Source organism: Chaetodon auriga, chromosome 24 (assembly GCF_051107435.1).
Source record: "Chaetodon auriga isolate fChaAug3 chromosome 24, fChaAug3.hap1, whole genome shotgun sequence".
Classification (NCBI taxonomy): Eukaryota; Metazoa; Chordata; class Actinopteri; order Chaetodontiformes; family Chaetodontidae; genus Chaetodon; species Chaetodon auriga.
The window spans coordinates 5,760,174-5,781,161 of NC_135097.1; the positions used below are offsets into that span (position 1 = coordinate 5,760,174).

General features: G+C 41.0%; 3 protein-coding genes and 1 non-coding gene across 5 annotated transcripts; 1 reads left to right on the forward strand and 3 right to left on the reverse strand.

Moving 5' to 3' along the window:
- Positions 1-943: 943 nt before the first annotated feature.
- On the reverse strand, positions 944-1,160 carry LOC143317534 (small nucleolar RNA U3). Its single transcript, XR_013076679.1, has one exon. It is a non-coding gene; the product is annotated as a small nucleolar RNA U3 (small nucleolar RNA).
- Positions 1,161-3,646: 2,486 nt separating this feature from the next.
- Positions 3,647-6,682, forward strand: trmt10b (tRNA methyltransferase 10B). Of its 2 annotated transcripts, none has more exons than XM_076725227.1 (8): positions 3,647-4,138; positions 4,363-4,471; positions 4,583-4,716; positions 4,847-4,999; positions 5,267-5,345; positions 5,625-5,692; positions 5,839-5,962; positions 6,169-6,682. In XM_076725227.1, exons 1-8 carry the CDS (start codon positions 4,007-4,009, stop codon positions 6,288-6,290), a joined length of 921 nt encoding a protein of 306 aa, XP_076581342.1. In that variant the 5' UTR covers positions 3,647-4,006; the 3' UTR covers positions 6,291-6,682. The 2 variants fall into 2 exon arrangements, with proteins under 2 accessions (XP_076581342.1, XP_076581343.1); XM_076725228.1 differs by having other exon boundaries at positions 3,660-4,138; positions 4,363-4,456.
- Positions 6,683-9,448: 2,766 nt separating this feature from the next.
- On the reverse strand, positions 9,449-12,524 carry cxcl19 (chemokine (C-X-C motif) ligand 19). The gene is made up of 3 exons (XM_076725310.1): positions 12,441-12,524; positions 10,517-10,652; positions 9,449-10,082 (listed from the first exon to the last, which is right to left on the reverse strand). Exons 1-3 carry the CDS (start codon positions 12,490-12,492, stop codon positions 9,953-9,955), a joined length of 318 nt encoding a protein of 105 aa, XP_076581425.1. The 5' UTR covers positions 12,493-12,524; the 3' UTR covers positions 9,449-9,952.
- A 1,533-nt stretch (positions 12,525-14,057) lies between these two features.
- LOC143317377 (C-X-C motif chemokine 11-6-like) lies at positions 14,058-15,597 on the reverse strand. Its single transcript, XM_076725523.1, has 4 exons — positions 15,397-15,597; positions 15,136-15,244; positions 14,922-15,002; positions 14,058-14,613 (listed from the first exon to the last, which is right to left on the reverse strand). Exons 1-4 carry the CDS (start codon positions 15,452-15,454, stop codon positions 14,523-14,525), a joined length of 339 nt encoding a protein of 112 aa, XP_076581638.1. The 5' UTR covers positions 15,455-15,597; the 3' UTR covers positions 14,058-14,522.
- Between the last annotated feature and the right edge of the window lie 5,391 nt (positions 15,598-20,988).

The following is a 20,988-nucleotide window of genomic DNA, read 5'->3' on the forward strand; positions in this document are numbered from 1 at the left end:
CGGGACAAGAAACCCACCGGAGCCTTTTTTAAGTTTTGAACGTTTCTCCAGGCCGGCGGAGCGGAATTTGTCCCAGCGGTCTTCTTGGCAGGTGGAGTAAAAACCCGCCTACTCAAGGCTACCAACAAAAAGCTGAGCAGGCAAGCCCACATTTGAGCAGTCAAGCCTGGGGGAATAATGCTGCTTGACCACGCAATAATCCCAACAACAAATCACGCACTTGCGTCGCCCGTGATGGAAGAAACACTCGAGCACCTTTGGTTTGGTAAACGCAGCAATAAACTTTGATTTATGTTGCGGGTGGGTTTCGTGCCAGGCCGCTCTACCAATGTCATTTCCATCGGTTTCACATACAATATCACGACATCTAAAACCTTATTATGTAAGATAGAAAGTCACTCCAGCTTTACATGTTGGCGGGAGATTTATTTGAAATGCGGTTTGGTTAAAGTATTACATCACCGAAAGAAAACAATAATACAGAAATAAATAAAATTATGCCGGTGTACGTGACATACAGTGTGGGAGGCAAAATAATATTCTGCTAAGCAACTAGTAACTATGACAAGGAAAGAATAACATTGCAATAAAAATGCAATATAGCATAATTCTGACATAAAGCTGGACACCAATTACGTACAATTCATTCTCAAGTGCAGTACAACATATGACTCTAGTAGGTTTCTCATAGGAATATTGACAATAATCTGTACATAGCGTACCTACACATATTTCTATTCTAAATCCTGTATACTATCTTTATCATGCTTTTTGTTGTATCTGCTGGTTATAATGACTTCACTTCCCAAGCGTGGAATGAAAGACATTTTAAAAAATACATAAGAATCTAGTCATTACTGGCGCCATCATTGCCTATGTCCCATTAATTCGCTATGAGCTCTATCCATAGTGCAAAGGCATTGATGTTCTACATATGTACACTACCACTCTGATCATACTCCTTCCCTCATTGCTCCCAAGGGAAACAGTGAACGGTCATCAAAGGCAGAGAGCATATGAATTGAATCATTTCTCTCTGCTCGCTTCGCGCTCAGGAAGGAGTATCACCAACTCTTCATCGTGGATAGCGAGACCATACAGTTTAGAAACACATTTCTCAAGTCAGAAACTATAGAAATAATCCCTGAAAGTATAGTCTTAACGAAACAATGTTCTCGCCCAACTACTAGTACGACGATCGTGGGCTTCACTGTCACGGTGCGGAACACTGCGCTGCAGGTGTTTTCTTGTCAAGAATATGAGTATAAAAAACATTGAAATAGCCGGTAAGTGGACTACAATGAATAAAAGCCACAATATGTACATATATCTGCACTTGTTAGCGAGACATGACAACATTTAAGAGGCACTACAATGACAATATTTGCTTCCGGAAATTCATTTTAACACCGTTCTGCTGGTAATATAAAGCACTGAGTCTATACATTACGCATATTCCCACGACCAAAGCATCTATTAACCGTTAAACGATCAATATATTGACTTTATTTCAAAATACCCATAATGCTGCTTGGTGAAAGAGCCCTCGTTCTAGTCTGTCATTGGCTGCCGTGATACTGCATGGCCACATGTTAGCTTCAAATGCTAACCACAACTGAGGTATAACTGTTGTTTTTAGACGCGAGATTTTAATCAATACTGAAAACATGTACATTGACTGAATTCATGTGTCACACAGTGTAAAACACATTGAGATAGAAATAATGTCACTGAGGAGAACACTAGAAAAACACAATTCTTCATTTAAAATAGCTAGAAGGTAACAGTGTCAGTGTGCACCAGCTTTTGGCTCCCGACTTCAAAACGTTATGATACAATAGTTCCGGGGCATCACCAAGTACAGCGGCAAAACAGCAGACTGCGCCATACGCCTGTTTACAACTTTGTCTCACAACAATTACACATTTCAAGCTATGGACATTTACTTTTGAAATAGTTGGGAAAAATATTTTATAGCTGCAGTTCCGTTATAAGAAAACCAACATTTTCATTCAGAAGTTGGCTGGATGATTAAATTAGTTGTCTCTTTTTACTTGCCCACCTACAAATGCAAATATTATTCCAAATCATGAAGACTGCCATTGGACAGGGCACTGCAGTTTATTTGAGCAGATGTAACAGCTGTCTCTCTCTTTCCTTAACTCTCCTTTTCCGTACGTTTGGATGAAGCTAGAGATAACGTGTCCCCTGTTTGCGTAATTCGCGCATGTTAGCTAGCTCTAGCTTTCACCGTCCTCCACATTAAGGAGCCAAACTGAAGATTAAGTTTTGTAAGCATAGCCGTAAAACAATTTAAGTTTAACCCACCAAAGGTTTCAGAAAGGTCGTCAAGATAAAATGTCTTGGCAAAACAAGCTAGGGGCTCAGTGACGGGATACCTTTGAGACAGCTAGCTAATGTTGTGCTAAAACGTTTAACGTTATTTAGCTAACTGAACAACCGTCTGAACTTTCCGTCAGTATGTCGACGTCTTAACCACACAACAACTTTAGAGAAAACCCCAAACGCTTAACACTTTCGAAGCGTTTCATCTATATTTCTACAATACATGCAAAATAATAAGGGACGGAGTTAACTCACCACCAGTTGAGTAACAACGGTGAGATGCCCTTCACGTAAATGGCGCCCGTTCGCGCATGCTTAATTAAAACAGGAAGAGAAAGTTCGACGATGCATTAAAGATGCATCTTTGAGATGAATAAATCAGAATTAGAAAGTTTATAATTCAATATAAGTATGTTTAATGGTGAGAAATCACAAAAGTGTTTTCTATTTGCAATATTTAAAGCTATTATTTAGGAAAATGTAGAAACGCTGCAATGTGCATCTTAGCCTGCACCATTTAACTTTCCACAGGCAATGAAATATGAGATCAAGAAGTCATGATGTTGCAATTGTACAGACATTTTGCCAAACGCTGTGAAGAATAGAATATGATACACATTACTGAGATACAAAATATGAAAACTTCTTCAGGACACACTCCACGATGTAGATCATTAAAATAATAACAAATAAAACAATGTACAAGAATGCAGAGATACTGTTGGCGAATGATTGCAGAGACATGTCTTTACCCTATAAGTATACCTAAATTAATTCCAATCTTTCTTTATTGAACATAGACTTCTCTTTGAGGTAATGTGTTTCACGGTGATAGCTGATCTGTCCCACAGGTAACAGCAGTAATACACGTCATATAGCAACTGCATGTATGTGTTCCTGAGAAGAACTGATGCACAAGAAGTGTTTTTCAGAAAATCCATCAAACGTTCTTGGCGGAATCAAAACACAAACAGTAATGAACCTTTACTATTAAATATTAGATTGATATAAGATGTTGGAAACAATTATTAAACGAATTTGGAGTTATAGCGTTGTAACGGTTTCACACTGCCCTCTGCTGGCGTGTCAGCGGAAATGTAACTTATCAAACGGCCACTGACTCGAGTGTATTTTTTGCTTTTATGTTAAAAATCACAAAAAATAAAATCATACGCGATCTATGTCTGGCTGATTGAAAATGGGTGTGTTCATGACCACTTTTTATATACTTTCCACTACATTCATCTCTTTGTCCCAACCGCCTTCCACTTTGTTTACGCTGACGTCATTCACATGCGCCGCTCACATGTTCCGAACCCGGAAGCGGCATCATCATATGCACGTTTTCACTACTTCTGCCTTTATATCAGTCATATTTTGCTTTTTAACGTGATATTTGGTCAAACTGAGAAAAACGCTATGATTTAGGAAACAGTTAATGTTACGTTGGCAACAGAAATATGACTTTTTGGCTATTAAATGCTTCCTCACACGAGCTGACTTTGTTTTGATGGACTCAAAAGTTGTTGACCCTTCAACGACCTCAGATAATTGACTGTTTTCCACAAAAATAGCGAAATGTCTGACTTTCACAGAAGGAAATAACGTTTTTGGGCATGTATCTGAAGTAAGTAGCCATAGAAGCGAGCAGCTGGCTGAAATGGCCCATAGTGGCTCAGATGGGTGTGAAATGCACCTGAATGGAGTCTCAGAGGAGATGGATCTGCTTCAGATAGACGTGGAGGCTGATGTGGTGGAGGACAGGGCAGGGAGACAAGATGCAGCATGTTCAGTAAGTTTGTTTACTTCGCATTCTGTAGGAATAAGGACCGCTTTAATTTATTGAATTTAGTATTTATTTATTTACCCTTTAAACCTCAGATCAGATTCAGATCTTTTTACTTGCTGAGTGAATAAACCATCTGTTAAGGCAGCATCTCCTAAAAATCTGTGGATTTCCTGACTTATTCTTCACTGTTAATAGTGTTTTGTTTTTTTTTTCTCTTTAATGAACAGAGGAATGTGTTGAGGAAGCAGCGCAACTGGGAGAGGCAGCTGGCAGCGAAGAAAAGCAAGAGGAAGGAGGAGAAGCAGAGGAGGAAACTCAACCGTGAGCAGGAGTCAGGTGAAGAGATGCAAACATTGACGTTTTGTGAGGAAGCTGAAGGTGAAAAGTAACTTCCATTTCAGTCGATATATGAGCAGAACATGTCTTTCCTGTCTTGTTGTCATGCAGGCGGCAGCGCAGATAGTCCTCACTATACCAAACGGGTCATGAAGGCGATCACCAAAGAGCGTTTAGCAGAGGCTCAGTCCACCGGGCTCAAACTCTGCATTGACCTGAGTATGACAGACAGCATGTCTGATAAGGTAAGTGCCCGATGAACAAGCCTCAAAACAGCATTAACTCTCAACGAGCCTGTTTTAAGAATTCTAAGTTTTTTTGTTTTTGGTCAGATTGCCTGCTCCTGCTTCAGCTCTGTGTGTTTGTCTGGTTCAGGAGATAAGTCGACTGGCCGGCCAGTTAAGAAGGCTGTACGGGTCGAACAAGAAGGCAGCTCGGCCGTTTCACCTTTTCCTGACGGACCTGAGGGAGGACAGCCGTCTCTACAGGGAGTGCATTCGAATGAACGACGGCTTCCTCAGTTACATGGTGATTATTGTTGTCCACACCCTGAAATCGCTGGTGAATATTTCTAAAATGAAGCAGGAAATCTCTTTAGCAGTTTTGTTTTTCCCAGCTCGAAGATGCTTGAACGCCCTTTCTTGGACATTTTATGAACTTTCAAGAGCATTTGTGCCACAAACATCCACATACAAGTTTATAGTTTCCTCAGGAGTTTGACTCACGTCCTCTGTAATCTGGATCAGGAGTAGTTTGAATATTCAGGAACAGACTCGGATTATGTTCACTTTTCAGATGGACATAACAGAGGAAAGCTGTCTGGACCTTTTCCCTCCAGAAACGGTCGTCTACCTCACACCAGATGCTGACGAAGGTTTGTCTCAACAGCGTTTATGAGTCATATTTCTCAGGAAGGGCGTTTTTTTGTACCAGATGTATGAAAAACAAGCTCTGAGTTGAATGAAATGCATGTTTTGGCCAGCAGAGGGCGCCTTCTGACCATCTGATCATACAGTACAGCACTACCGCTGCAACCTTTGATAACCGCTGCTGCTGCTTTACTAAATAATGTTTCCAAACACTATATATGATCATATTTAGTGTCTTTGCCTGCTTGTTTTTCTTTGCTGCCATTTTTAATCTTTTTTTCCAGCTTTAGAAACAGTGGATGCTGACAAGGTGTACGTCCTCGGCGGCCTCGTGGATGAAAGCATCCAGAAGGTATCTCATCACAGTTGCACAACACAGACATCACGTGGCAGCAATGCTGTTCAGAATGATTTGTTATTGATATCACTGCAGTAAACTGAGATTATATCAGCCCACTTGTTGGATTTCTACCAATGTTTTGAGCCGTCTGCCCGCAGAAGTTGAGCTTCTCGAGGGCCAGAGAGCTGAGCGTCCACACGGCGAGGCTGCCCATAGACGAGTACATGGTGAAGAGGAACAATAGCAAGAACTTCCACTCAAAGATCCTGGCTGTTAATCAAGGTGAGCGATTCATGTTCAGGTCATATGCTGTGGGAACTGTTCGGTCTGGAGCTTAGAATGAAACGTTTTTGATCATTTCGTATTTGTTTTATTTTTGGTTGCTTAGTTTTAATCTAATTCTGACTATTTTTTTGTCCACATTTTGTCGCATTCCCCCGCTGTGACGGGGAGGAAATATTCAAAGTAACATCTCTCTTTGTCCACAGTGTTTGACATCCTGTCGGCATTCTGTAACACGGGCAGCTGGACCGAAGCGCTGCAGATGTGGTTCCCCCAGGGGAAGGGTTATGTTGTCGCACTGCCCCCTGACCCTCCAACAAAGACTTAGCATGTGGGTTCACTTTCATCCGAGCTTTATGCTGAAGCCCTCATGGATCATCGCTTTCCAGAGCAGCTACCTCAGAGGAGTTGACACAGTGTGATGAGTGCCTGGTGGAGAAGAAATTTACATATTTCTATTTGTACTGAGTTATTTTTGTTGAGCATTGTGAACAAATTAAAGAAAATTCAGTTTCTTAATAGTAATGGACAAATTCTTGAGGTTTTGTCAGTAAAATGACAAAAACTTAACAACCTTAACAGTGAGAAATGAATCTTTTTATTTCCTGTGAGTCTCCCTGCAGGGAACGTGTCTTTGAAACATGAAAGCATGAAACCAGAGCTGTCCGAGATATTAAGTTTGAATTACAACTCACTTTTCAGGAGCTGATAGAGGACATCAGATCTGTTTCCTGTATTTTCTCACTTCTTTTATTGTTTTTTTGCTGTTGTTATTGTTGTTGTGAACTCTTCTCTGAAACCTATTTGCTAATTATTCAAAAGAAGCTGATTTTTTTATTGAACAAAACTTCAAATCCAAATATTTTTTAAAGGGTTCTGGTTAAAGTTTCAGGCCTGAAAGGAGGGAGGCAGGGCGGCTGTCATTTTCTCCCAATTGAATTTATCTGTACCAGATTTCTTTGGAAAATATTTCGGTGTCTCGTTCACTCCAGATCAAAAGATTTTCTGAAACTGAAAACACTCATACCCTCCACTGATAAATGTTCAGCAGCTACTGCCAGTGGCGACAGAAAACACTGCGCAGCTCTCCATATTAGTGCATGCCACACATGTTTTGGATCACAAGTCAAGCTCAGGTGTCAACCGTAAACTAAATTTGTGGTTTTTCTACAGAGCAGCACTCCTCTCACATCCCTCTGGCTCACCAACGCTGCGTCATTTCACAAATATCTGGAATCAAGCCCCTCGCTTCCCCCAGAGGGAGAAAATTAGACTCTTTGACCCATTCTGTTCAGCTCTATTTTACTGCCAGTCTAATTGAACTGCTACTGCTGCACAAAGGTTTGACATCATACCTTCAGAGTGGATGGATTTTATGTTGTTTCGTGTGTTCCGGTTTGTCATCGACGTCACTTAACTCCACTGACTTGCAGAAAGAAACGACCTGCGTGTGAAAGAGAGGGAGACACTAAAAGAAAACATCATGTTAGCACGTGACATGTGAGAACTTGTCCAGAGATTAAGCTCTCTGAGACACAGGGGAGCTCAGCTCATTGTCTAAATGCCTGTGCACAGGTTGTTTGAGACGTTGGCAGTCTGTGAATGATGGAGCTGCTTCTTGATCTTTATCAGTGTGCCCTGCGGAAGTTCAGACGAGACTATATATTCAAATGATAAAGTAAACTTGAAAATGAAAATGCAATTTCACAGTAGCTTTGTAATTTTCCCTTGAATCACTGTAGTGATAGGAGTTATTAATTCTATTATTATTATGATTATAACATACTGCTATATACTATCATTATTGTTATTATAGTTTTAGCATTAGCAGAAGTAGTTTTCTAGTATTCCATTATTCTTGTTACAGAATGTTGCACAGCAGGTATATTTCTACATAGATGGTTGCGATATATTGTAGCATAATACACAGTTTACATATTTACATATGGTTGATTTATATTGTAGTAAAGTCTAGATATATATATTTAAAATTTTAGAAATCAGATGTTTCTTATTTCCTATTTCCGACCACCAGAGGGCAGCGATGTCAGGCGTCCTACCTGTTAGCTATCTTGCATTGTCTTGTTTAGATAGTCGGATTTGAACTGGGAAGCTTCCAGTTCAGTTTCACGGTTATGTAACCGTGTGAACGGGGCAAACTGCCACAGATTAAATTTTTTTTTAAAGTGAGATTTGTCTTGGCTAATGTGCTTGCAGCGACAGCCCCCATGAATCTCTCTGACACAGACACACTCAGAAGTTAATTAGACTTGTAGGTGGTGGTGAACGCTCTAAAATGAGCTGTTTGTGAATATGAAGCGAATGAATATGATGTGAAAAAGAAGAGAAATAACTTATTTTTATTTTGTTAGCCCACCCTTTAGCTCATCTCCTGATCCGTTGCTCACAAACGCACTCGATTTGCTGCATGTGTTCATGCTTCACGCAGATCAAACCTCTTGATTTTGGCGACATTTGCAGTCATTCTGCACCACTGACAGTGTTTACTGTCAAAAGAAAGCCACCTGGGGAGATTTTTATGTCTTGGCAGATGTCTGGGCTTGTTTTCTCTGGAAGCCCATGTGCTCGGCTGCACTGAGCTGAAGCACACAACAATGGTAGGTACAGATATCAAGGAATCTCCCAGCAGGCGGCTCATTCATGCCCAAGCTCTACAGTTAGAGAAACAGGGCATCATGGGAAATGCACAAACACTTGCTGAACTGATGATGTCCAGGTTCAAATGTCATTGATGGACATTGTTTTGAGTGATTTTTTTTTTTTTTCATATTTTAGTATCCGTGCTGGTCGTGTGGCTCCAGGGGTTGAAATGAGATCACAACGCACAGAACAGGATGGATGCTGTGCAGACGTTCGTGGCTCCCTGAGCATGAATCCTCCTCTTTCTGCTAATCCCCTGGCTTTTCCTCTAGAGCCACCATGAGGTTGACGTGTGTGGTTTTGAGTGAAACGGCTCAATGACTATTGACTGTCATGAAACTTTGGTGGAGACACTTTATGTTCCAGTAGTTTTGGTTTATGACCAACTACCTGTAAAACATCATCGATCACTGTCAAGATAACAAGTCACAGTTTGTGAGTTTCAAAGCAAACCACATCGGCCTTTTATGAACCTTTGCCATGTGTTGTACGATTGTTTTCCCCGGTGATTTGATATGAGGGTATTTACATTTTGACTATTTATTCAAGGGACTGACTTGCACCCACAGGTCAGCTCAAAGCAGATGTGTTACTGCCTTTGTTTTCTTGTGATAATGAGATCAATCAACTCTTTATCACAAGACAACGAGCTTTGGATCTTTTTCAACTTTGTGAGGTTTGTGCTGCATTTGGGGACAATGGAGCTGAAGTTTAATGCAGGTCATCTGCACAGCTGATATTGTTCATCAGTGTGTTCTTGAACATAAGAAAATACACATTTTACTTTTTAAACATATTTTATTTTTCTTTTACAGCCTCACGTTTGAATTTTTCCTTCATTAGAGACTTAATAGAATCAGTTGAAGCTTCACCGAAATTAGTATTACATAGAGATTATATGTTACATACTGTGACATAATAAGACATATTTAATGTTTCATAGTGTTTGCTTTCAGAAAGTCATACAACCAAACTCTAATTATTTACATTTCAAGGCTCAGTTGACTGTTTTTGCACAGTTAAATACCTCATTCACCTTACATCTCGCTAACTTTCCACAACATAATCACACATGAAATCAGATTTTTCTGAACACTTAAATAATCTAAATTCAGCATCAATCATTATTTTTAAAGAAAATGTGTAAAACATTCAGTAGAAATACAACTCTAAAGCTAAAATAACAACAGAAGCCACTAAAGGGCTGTTTAAGCTACACAAACCGGGCAAACATCGCGTCATTTGTTAAAGTAAAACAGCATGGCTCATAGTTACAAAGACGTTGCTCTCAGTAGCTTTTTAACTGCTTTTTAATTTCCATTCTGATATTTATGCTTGTTTCTTGCGAAGCGCTCCTCCCCGCTGGTGTAGCTGCTTCTCAAGAACAAAGTGGATCAGCTTCTTCACCCAGGAGGACTGAGGGTTCAGGCAAACCTTCTCCCCGTTGGCCAGCCCAGCTCTGCTCAAAGAGATCAAACGCAGTCAGAGCCACAGTTTCAGAAACATGGAGATCACTGTTTGAGCAGTCCGAGAGCGAGCACGCTCCCCCCTCCAGGCATTTTTGACAAGCATCCAAAACTTCCTTTGTCTTTTTCTCAGTTTATCTCTCAATGGTCTAACTCTTGTGATGCTGGCAAGGCAGTTCTCAGGAAATTGCAACACATGCCATTGAATTTAAAACATTTCCCTGGAACAATATCAAGTGGTCACAGCAATGGTTTTAATTAAGCGAATCTTTAAATAAGCACTTTGAAGAGCTCTGGGTAATTCTGTTGGGCATTTTTACAACTTCTATTTGTGATATGATTGACAGTAATCATTCCTTGCAGCCCTCCTTAAAGTCTAAAATGGTCATGACGTGGTAGTTTGCCTTTGTGTGACGATCAAACTTACATGACCTCCGTGTCCGGGCAGTGGGGCCCTTCGGGGACGAGCTTGATGCTCCTCAGGTTGTCTGGAGGGATGATCCTTGACTCCACCTGCAGGCACCGGCAGTGTGTGTTGTAGTCCCTGCTGATGGGCGGCATGCCTGTCCACAGTCACAGTAAAGATTTGACCCGTTTAAGCAGATAAACTCACCACTCAGGCTCGTCTGTCTTGACAGAGCTTTTGGACTTTGGGGAGTGCTTTGGCAGATGTTTTCAATCTGGCCTTTATTTTGCAATGGAAAAGGAAAACCAGGCTGCTCCCAGAGATTCAATTTATCTCATGTTTAAGGCCGTTCCCGGCTTAAGTAGCTGTAAATACAGTTGGTGATTAATGCTGTGTTTGTGCAACCTTGTTTGTCCAAACACTATATACACACACACTATGCATACTATACACACAGCACCATTAACTCTTCACAGTGAAAGGATAAATTCAGATGCCTCTAATCTCGTTTTGCTTCGCCTTTGTCCACATTCTGTGAAACGCACCAAATGCGAGCCCACTGCGACCTCCACTCCGCTTCCTTGTTTCATTTCATTTTACTGGGAACTTGGAATCGCCTGTGTGCTGGTGTTAAACCGGACTGGTTGGTGTGGTTTTCGATCCATGCTGACAAGACCACTTTCTAGCTTTCATCACCACCTCGGTGTTGTGACATCCTTACAATGAGCACACTTCCCTCTTTTCTCTTCCTGTCGTCTTCCTCCTCACCACAACTTCATTTTAAAGTCAAGTTTGCAAAGCTTGAATATATCTTAGATAAATGATCTTAACATGATGTTTTGCCTATCAGATGTTATCCAGCCATGTGGCGGAGAACTTTCTCAGATCAGATCTCCATGAAGACACTTCATTTACCCGTTAGCTTACCTCAGCTCCTATTAAACTCCAGTCAAAATCTCAAATTATCCAAATACGCCTGCCTAAATTCATTCATCGAGGGAATTCATACACAAAATAACACATCTGGACCTCTTTTAAGATGTGCCCTGGGTTAACCCACGTCAGGCTAATGCAAGTGGTTTCACTATTGTGAGGTTTTCCCACGAGTGGAGCACGAGTGTGGTGAACTAAACCGGAAGTAGATCAGCACACAGTGCTCTCACAGTGTTTCATTCAGCGTTACGTTGGTTTCATTAAGCTCGAGGCGGCCATTGATTTCATTTCACTACAATATGAACACTGATTTTTCTTTTCCAAGACTGAAACTGTACCAGACTTCTGTGTTTCTGTCCATTTACTAGAAGGCTGTGTTTTCCCTCTGTCTAAACAGCCTTTAGCTCGATCAATTATAACGTTAAAATCCTTTTCACAGATTAAGACATCAGTATTATAGTATATAAGCACCAAACAAGGTTAAATAAGTACTTTTACTGGAATACTTAGTACATTTTTACTTGTATTGGAGCAGTTTTATGCTGTAGTGTTGCTAATTTTCCTTAACTAAAGGATGTGAATACCTCTGGTTACCTTATTTTTGGGGCGATAGTGACCTTTCAGATCAGCGGTGAAAGCGACATGACGTGATGGAAAAGGAGCAAGTTTCAAGTCTTTGCAAGCTGATATTCTTATCATAGAGAAAAGGCTGCCTGAAATGTGGGAAAACACACAGCTGATGGAAAGAAAACAGAGTTTCCCCATATAAAACCCACTGGTGCATCTCTGAGCACCAACCACTGAGCATTTCTAGCTTTTGTCAGGGTGTATCATGTCCTATTAAGGCATGAACGCTGCTTATCAGTGATTTCCTAATCAGCTTCCACAGAAATGTCCCAGTGACCTCAGTCCAACATCCGTCATCAAACTGCCATTGTAAACACCTGAGGCATCGTGCATGCACAGACTCTTCACAGCAATGTTAAGTCACACAGAAACGAGCTGCTCTTACCGTTAATGAGGACGAACAGGGTCCCAAACACGAGCAGGATGCAGAGCTTCATCTTGTTTACGTAGGTGCTTACACTCGGACAGATATCACCCAGCTGCTGTGACTGTTTGCACATTCTCCCCTCTTGTATTTATGCAAACACTGATCATGTGCTCTCCATGACCTGTGGGGAACCTGAAAAAAAACCTTTTTATTAAGTGTGTATGTACGTCGGTTTCATTTTGGTGCGTTCACATGTGCAGCAGAAGGTAGTCATGGGACGGTGGGTTCAGGGACAGACCAGAGGCCCGCCGAGGTTCAGACACGGCGCGCTCGCGGTCAGCGGCCAGAGAACTGAGTCACACAGACAGAGTGTGTCTGTCTGGACGGTCAGCCAGTGGCTGCGTTGCTCTTCTGCCTGTCACAGTTCTGCAGGAGCTCACAGCTCTGTGCTCCCCTCTGGCTCCAAAAGATAGAAATAATAACATGATCATCAGCTCGTAAACAGACACAGCACTACTTGTGGCTACTGCACGATACTGAGAGATAGTGTTTATTATTTTGTCCTGGCTTGTTCTGCCCCTGTATATACACTACAATAAACTTTGTGATAGAGTGCACCACTGCTTTATTCTGCACAGTTTTCTTTATTTTTCTCATTTCCATTTGGTGTTAGTTTGTGGTGTGGATGTTTATTGATTTGGGAGGAAGAGCAGCATGAAAGCAGCATTAATCAATAGTTTTGTGTAAGCGAAATGTCTCAAATGTCTTATTTCAGACTCTCCTGTGCCAAAAAACAGCTGGACAGGTCATTTGTGCATGTCTAGAAAGATAAAATGGTGCTTCTATCTGTTCACTAAGTATCATTACTGACTTATAATGTGATTAGATAACAGCTGAAATCATCTTTTTTGATGACAAAGCACTTCCAGACTTGAGAAATATTGCTCCCTTATGATTTAAGGCATGTGCTGTCTCAGACGTTCGGGTCATAAACGTGGGACAGTACGGGTCATCACGCAAAGCCTCATGGCCACATGACTCATGACTATAAGGAATGAAATGATGATTTACAGTATGACTTAGCAAAATTTGATGTTGTGAAAAACAGCTTTTAGGGGACTTTAAATGGGATTTTTACAACTTTGTTATTCATGCTGATTAAAGGCCATAGTACAGCAAGAGGCTGGAAGGGGATGGAGGGATGCATAGAAAGAGCAGATGCCAGACAGATGTCAGATAAGATGACAGAAAAGAGTCGTTGTAATTCATTGCATTATTTTTAGCTGTGCTGTGCCAGCAGTGTCGCTCCATGGAGGGCGATCTTGGTATAGTCCAGACTGAAATTATTGGACTATTGGTGCAAAATTTGAGTTTTCGGCCACATACCAAACTAGTGACACTCCCGTCAGCCTCAGCTGTGCTTTGTGTTTACTCCTGATGAGCAAACGTTAGCCTGCTAATACATTAAACAGGGATAGAGAACATGGTAAACATTATACCTGTTTAGCATCAGCATGTTAGCATTTTCACCGTTAGCATTAAGCTCTGTGCAGCCTCACTGAGCAGCTATGATCGAAGACTCTTATTGGTGAAAATGTCATTTATTTAGAATTGAATGGCAACACGACAGTATTTCACAATGCTCAGTTTTATTTCAGCTTTCATTTAATCATCATCAGCATCTAATGACGAGAGACAGCATCCAGTTTGGTATATACTCACATAAATACAGATTGTTTTGTGATACAAAAAAAAACAAAAAAAAAAACAGAAAAATTCTTCAAATTATAAATTACGCTCTTACATATCGACCATATAAAACACAATTCACATTTACCATCATCTCTAAACAACAGAAGTGTTAATAGACATTACTAATCTTCACATGGTGACCTGTGAACTCACTCTTTAAGCTTAAAAAATACACCAGTGGCATCAGCATACGTTTATAAATCACAAGAGCTGCCCGTCCTACCAAGCTGCAAAGACTTAGAGGTGCCCTAAAGGGCCCTTCACAAAGTGTCTACTAAATGCTACGACACACTCATTGTCATCTTTAGCTCAAAGCAGACGAATCATTGTACACACATGAAATCTGCACTATGACGTCGTTGGCACCGCTGTGACCGACACTGTGGCTGTTTTTGGCTTCGCGGTCGTGTTCATCTTAGCGGCCTGCTTTGCCTTCTGCCTGTGAAGAAAACATAACACGTTCAGCCTTTAATATGACATTTCAAACAAAGGGAGATCTTTTTATTTGTTTGATTTTAGAGCGCTGAAGAAGTAAAATGATCTTATAGTGCACTAGAAACTATGAAACCTGCTGTTTTCCTTTTGTGTCAGCCGTGTCAGCTGCAGGACTGCATTAACTACATGTTGCACGCTGCTCTTCATTTAGCGGCCTTTCTCTTATCCAGCTACACAGATATTAGCTCCTGCTGTGTCGAACAACAGTGAATGGAAGTGCGCCATGTAAAAAAAGCTTGTGTTTAGACTTACATTTGTATTGTTTGCAGGACTGCTTGGGTAAATCTGTGGTTGGGGTTGAGACACCGTGAGCTCTTATCTTTGAGTATGACACTGTAGGGGGAAAAGAAAGCTTCACAATTAGAAATTAATTGGAAAATCTACACCGATCGACACTGAAAAATAAGGATGGATGCTTTCTATGTGGTCTTTTTTGTTTATCTCTTTGTTTATCGCAGGCACTTACATGACTTCGTGCTTGTTGCAGTAAGGACGAGGTCTGTATTCTCTGACATCAGCGATGAGAGAGGGCTTTACAGCCCTGCTTGTATTCAAACACTGGCAGTTCTTTATCACTGGAAGAAATAAGAAAACTGTGAATAAACTCTGGAATAGCTCACGTTTTCCTGATGCTTGAAGCTCGCCAAAATAAAATCATTTAAAAGCCACATGCATGCAGATATACAGCAAAACATCTTTGCACAATCCAGCAAATTAGCACACGTACCTGCCGTGCAGATGGCAGCGCAGGCCAGGAGAATGATGCACTGGATTGCAGTTTTCATCCTTGTCTTCAGTGGTAGAAATCAGTGAGTAATCTTCAGAGGAGCTGCTGAATCTCTGTGTCTTTATCTCAAACTCAGGCAAAGCTTTGTCTTTTTCCACTGACAGATCTGGAGAATCTTAACTGCTGTGTAAAGTGTGCAAGACTGCGAGCCCCGTCTCCTCTGCGCCCAAGTTTTATACGCTCACAGCGAGCAGGGCGCGATTTCCTGAGAAGTGCTTAAAAAAATAGAAACCCCTGTTTTCTCACATTGGTCCTCCGGCTGTTGTAACCGATCCATCTTTTTTTTTTTTTTCTTTCCTCAGAATCTCCTTTAGCCAAATTTGTTCATTTCCTTTTAAAGACTTCCTGCATGCTGAGGAATGCGTTGCTCTTGTTGAGACAAGGTTACGTTCGGTGGTGGTCTCCTGTTTTTTTTGAGTTGATATGATTTGAATTCATGACTGAAGAGCTGCTTTCCTACTTTTAGATCTGAGAAATCATCTTCTGAGTCTCTGATTTCACTGTCATTTCAATAACACATATGCTTATCTATTTTTGACTGTTACCCCACTGCTTACTGGTGGTCTGCAACATCTGTATTGGCACTCAGCCACTCAGTTGCATCATAATGGCATGCATGCTTATTTATATCTGTACAAATTAAAATAACACAGGAAGCCTTTTAAAATCATGTTTATGCTGTTCACTGTGTTTGGAAGTCAAAATGTTAATAGTTGGGATTTTCCTATGTTACTTGTAATTGTGCTTTGTGTAATTGCATATGTATTATTTTATTACACTAAAGAGCACCTTTACATTTAAAGGTCCTGTGTGTGTGTGTGTGTGTGTGTGTGTGTGTGTGTGTGTGTGTGTGTGTGCGGCAAATTAACACAAATGATGCTTCTCATAACTCAGCTGTGAACTTCCGCCCGCCTCGTAATCTTTCTGCAGTTCAGCTCGTCACCTTTTTGGTCATATGAGTTGCTTCATCTTTGCTGAAGATGGGAACTTTCATTTCTCTTCAGAGGCAAAAGCAAAAGCACTGTGACTGATTATGATATTCAGGCTTTTAGTTGTGCACACCTTGATTGTGAGAGAAGAGCAGAACAGACAGCAGCAACAATCCCAATGACCCGCTCACTGACAACTGAACATCTGACGTGTTTTAATCTGGATTTTTAAAACAGCAGCAGCCAACGAATGCATGTGACTTTCCCAGAGAGGACCCTGACGCGGTTAGCCACAATAGCTAATCCAGCTGGCTGATTGTTATAGCCAATTTGGTATGCCGTGGGAAGCTTGCAAAGGCCCCGATACACTACAGAGATGGGAGTGCGAGTTATCATGTCCAATATTCAGAGCGGCCACTAATCACGAGAACAAAACCAGGTTGAGAGAAACTGGAATTTTCCCTTAAAGAAACATTTCGGGAACTAAGCTTTTTCACTGATGACTGTTAAATATGAGGCTACTGCGAGCAGCTGCTTAGCTTAGCTTAGCTTAGCATAAAGACTGGAAACAGATAGAAACAGCTAGCCCTGATCACCCATCGGTGTGAAACCTTCTGCAATGAAACTTACTCAGATCACTTGCAAACAGTTATTTCGGCTGCTTGTGTGGATTCGGTTCTTCTTTCAGCACAATTTAGATTCTCCGAAACACAACTACAAGTGTGTTAGTCACAATTAAAGGGAAACATTACAGGACAAACCTAAAGGACTTCTCTATGAGAGATGGGTCATCCCATGACTGAGCTGTTTCTCAACTCTTCTGCTTAATGATCCCAGTTTATTCTCATTGTCCGAGCAGACGGATGCATTCTGAGCTAAATCCACATAAAGTCAACATGCAGCACATTTCTAGGAACAAACTATCATCAAGGAGGGAGACAACAGAGAATACTGAGTGCCCCAAAAATCCCTAAATGCTCCTCTGGTTGGTCCCCCACTTATCATCATAGTGCCACTCTGGTCAGTCCAAGTTCCCTCTCATCAGTCACCCAAATGCCTCTTTGGACAGCTTGATAGCTTTCTGCTCAGTCTAAGTATCCCCAATGTGCCCTTTCAATGGATGTGACCCCCTGCTCAGGTCTGGTAACCACCAGCGTCCATCTGATCAACCAAATAATCTCTTTGCACAGTCAGCCTGAGTGTCTCCCAAATGAAACTAGCTGCCCCCCAAACTGCCTCCAAGTGCACCTCTAGTCAGTCCAGGTGCCCATGAGGTTAGTCCAAATGTCCCCCAGCGCCCTCAAATGCAACGTCACTCTCTCTCTGGACCTTTAACTCAGCACAGTTTATCTCGGTGAAAGCAGGCTCGGGCTGGTAGTCTGGTAATTCTGGCACACCTAGAGGTCAAAGTTCATACTGTTGTTATTGTTTCTCTGACTCTGGTGTCTCTCATTGTCTGTCCCTCAGCTGAGAACAGCGAGGGATATTTGTTTCTCGTCTGAAGGTGTTTAACAGCTGTAAATGTGACCTTTCCAACCAGACACTGCTCTGAAAGTGTAGCATTTGAGTTTGCAACTGTACCAACTAAAAGTCAGGAGATAATCTCTGAGGGGGACTAAACAGTTGATTTCTGTGGGATGTAGACAGCTGCAAAATTCATCACAATACTCCTCTTAGCCAACAAGCCAGTTAGTCCATTTGACGGAAAACTTCAACGACATTCAGGAAAATGTTTTATTAACACATTCATTATCCAAAAATAACGATAACATCCAGTCGAAAGCTCTTACTAAAGCTCCTGAGTGGACCGCTGAGTTTAGATTTTTTGAGCCAAGCATGCTTTTAGTTTGTTCCTTTGAAAGAGACAAATTTTTGATTGATTGTATGTACCTCTTGTTCAAATGAAGGTTGAACTGCTATTAAATACTGGTAAACTACATAAAGCAAGACCAGCACAAATTTCTTGGAAGGTTTAAAAACAATACAATTTCAACGGGATTGTGATGAATGTAAATGTCTGGATATAATCTTGAATTTTACTGGGCTGTTAATGCCACTATATGAGGTCGTAAATGTTCAGTTTATCAGTTTCCAGTCTGAGTAGGACATCTAGTGGTTTGAAGTCATAAAGCCACAGGAATTCAGACAAATAAGCAAAAAACAAAACATTTGGTCTCGTCCTTAATGTTGGTGGGTGGAATAATTATTCTTATGTTACCATTATTTCTCAAGACATCATCATTATCAATTCTATCACCACAATTACACCATGCTTCCCAAACTAAGAGACTGAACAGGGAAACTCTCCATTTACAGCTGGATTATATCTGTTTCTTTCTAGGAGCTGATGAAGAGCTACTGTCGGGTTCTTAACAGGGAACAGTGAGGTGTGTGCAGTCAAAGTGTTGCAGCTGTCTAAGATTTGAGGATCCCAGCTTCTGCACAGCCAGCATGTCCACCACCAGATGGCAATGCAGTACTACCAGCAGAATAACAAACGTTGCAAGCGTCTCAGTTGACAAAACAACCCTGGACATGAAGCTCTGCAGTTTGGTGAACGAGCAGGTCAGACTTTTTCTCCTCTCTCTGGCATAGTGCACCACTTCTGAGTGTTATTTCACACCATTTCCTCACCTGAATGTGTCGGTGGACCCCATGATCAACTTCAATTGATCGAAATGGGCAAATTGCTTCTGAGAAACGCAGGGAAGAGACCACAGAAAAACTTTTACCTGACGAGAGGGAAGTGGGCCCTCACCCCAGGTGATGTTATGACAGTGGATGCGCCTCCATCTCTGGGCTGCACCAAGATCTTCCTCATAGAGGGTCTGTCATGGGAGGGATTCAGGGGTGGAGTGTGCAGATGAAGGGGAGTCCTTAGTGGAGTCATCAGTGTGTTGGGGAGAGCATTAGGCAGGGACATGATGGAAGGAGCAGATGAAGCCTCATTTATTTCTTATTTCTGTTTTTTTTTATTTGTACATTTCTTTCTAGCTGTGTTTTTGAAAAACAGACTATAGAAGTTATTTATCATCATTAGATAAAGCATGTGGCTAGACCCCAAATGGAGGCTGAACTGAGAAATGGCCAAAAAAAAGGGGGGGGGTCCAGATAGACATTTCCAAACAATACACAGTTAAAAGCGTCTTACTCATGTTGTCTAGGAGGAGGAGGACCAGACTGTCCCGGGCGGCTGGATGGTGAGTGGATTAAAAGATAGGTGAACCAGAGGATGCAGAAGATTCCCAAATCTGTTTTATAAAAAAAAAAAAAAAAAAAAAAAAAGTTAAAAGTCTTTAAGGAAAAAAGCAAATGAAAAAAAATTCAGGAGTGTCAACATTTATGGGTTAATGTATGTGAACAAACACTTATATACAAGTAAATCTGCAATTTTTTTTTCACTGAAACTAATATCTCTCTGGAAGTGGGGCTGTTCTATTATTACATCTTTTTTTAACATAACAATATCACTTATTTGAAGATAAATGTTGAAAGTGGATTACAGGAAATGACAGTATCAGGTTTTTGTGACAGAGAATGATCCATTTTCCTTTATGAGTCATTACATCTGAATGCGTTGGCATGACTTTCATACCAGCCACTGCAGAAATAAAAGTTACTGAATCAAGGATGCTGTCACTGTGAATTTGTATTCTTCGTTGTTTAGGTTTTAAAGGCAAGATGACAACCAATTATCACATCAGATTAACTACAGTGTCAAATTGTTTGGCGGTTTTCAGTTCTTTATTTGGCTGAAATCTGCATTCAGTTTTGTACAAAGGAAAAAATGGAAAAGAAAGCGATTTCACAAAAACACAATAAAAAAGAAGCGGGAAGAGCATTTGACTCAAGTAGAAACAGTGAAACTTGACTTAAATATTAAGTTATATCGATGGGATACTGAGAAATTTCTATCCTTTCAAAATGTGTGAACTGGTCACAACATGCTGGAATATACTGTATAAAATCATCATCATCATCATCATCATCATCAGTGTTACAGTAACACTGATTAAGGTAGCTGCACAAGAAAGGGAACTGCCACAACTAATATTAGAAATGAACTATTTATGTAGGTGTGTCCATTTGATGAGGGAATTAAAAGAAGACATGACACTTACAGGAAGTGAAAGTGAAACCAAATCCAAGTAAAAGCAGGTCAGAGCGCACCCTTCATCAAAGAGGCACAGACGTGTGTGAGAAGTGACATAGGTTTTCAGGCAAGATCAGAATTGTAGGGAAAATGGATGAATATCAACATTCGTTATTCTTTGAAGCAAGAGATCTGACAGAAAGAGAGGAGCAGAAGATCAGGAGACACTTCCAGAAAAAACGAGACTCTGGGGGAGGTGATTGTGGGAAGATTGAGAAGGCTGCAGACAACACCTATAAAGTCAGTTTCAAGGAGAAGGAAGGTAAGCAATCCCACCTGGTGAAAATGAGTGAGCGGTAGAATTTACTTTGTGTGCTTTTGCTGGGAATTTGGACTTTGTTGTTTTTCACAGACCAGGAAAGGGTTTTGCAGAGGAAGTTTCACACCATTTCACTTCCTTCTGGAGAACTTCGTGTAACTGTGAGTCGAACATGTTCACCACAGAACCCC

Excerpts from the sequence above, each read along its gene's own strand:
- trmt10b (XM_076725227.1), top strand. The coding sequence starts at position 4,007 with ATGGCCCATAGTGGCTCAGATGGGTGTGAAATGCACCTGAATGGAGTC. Across the intron at positions 5,000-5,266 it reads ACGGCTTCCTCAGTTACATG|ATGGACATAACAGAGGAAAG; the intron begins GTGATTATTGTT and ends TTCACTTTTCAG. Across the intron at positions 5,346-5,624 it reads CACACCAGATGCTGACGAAG|CTTTAGAAACAGTGGATGCT; the intron begins GTTTGTCTCAAC and ends CTTTTTTTCCAG.
- cxcl19 (XM_076725310.1), bottom strand. The coding sequence starts at position 12,492 with ATGAAGCTCTGCATCCTGCTCGTGTTTGGGACCCTGTTCGTCCTCATT. Across the intron at positions 10,653-12,440 it reads CCTGTTCGTCCTCATTAACG|GCATGCCGCCCATCAGCAGG; the intron begins GTAAGAGCAGCT and ends GACTGTGGACAG. Across the intron at positions 10,083-10,516 it reads TGCCCGGACACGGAGGTCAT|AGCTGGGCTGGCCAACGGGG; the intron begins GTAAGTTTGATC and ends CTCTTTGAGCAG.
- LOC143317377 (XM_076725523.1), bottom strand. The coding sequence starts at position 15,454 with ATGAAAACTGCAATCCAGTGCATCATTCTCCTGGCCTGCGCTGCCATC. Across the intron at positions 15,003-15,135 it reads TGCAACAAGCACGAAGTCAT|TGTCATACTCAAAGATAAGA; the intron begins GTAAGTGCCTGC and ends TTCCCCCTACAG. Across the intron at positions 14,614-14,921 it reads GTCCTGCAAACAATACAAAT|GCAGAAGGCAAAGCAGGCCG; the intron begins GTAAGTCTAAAC and ends TTTTCTTCACAG.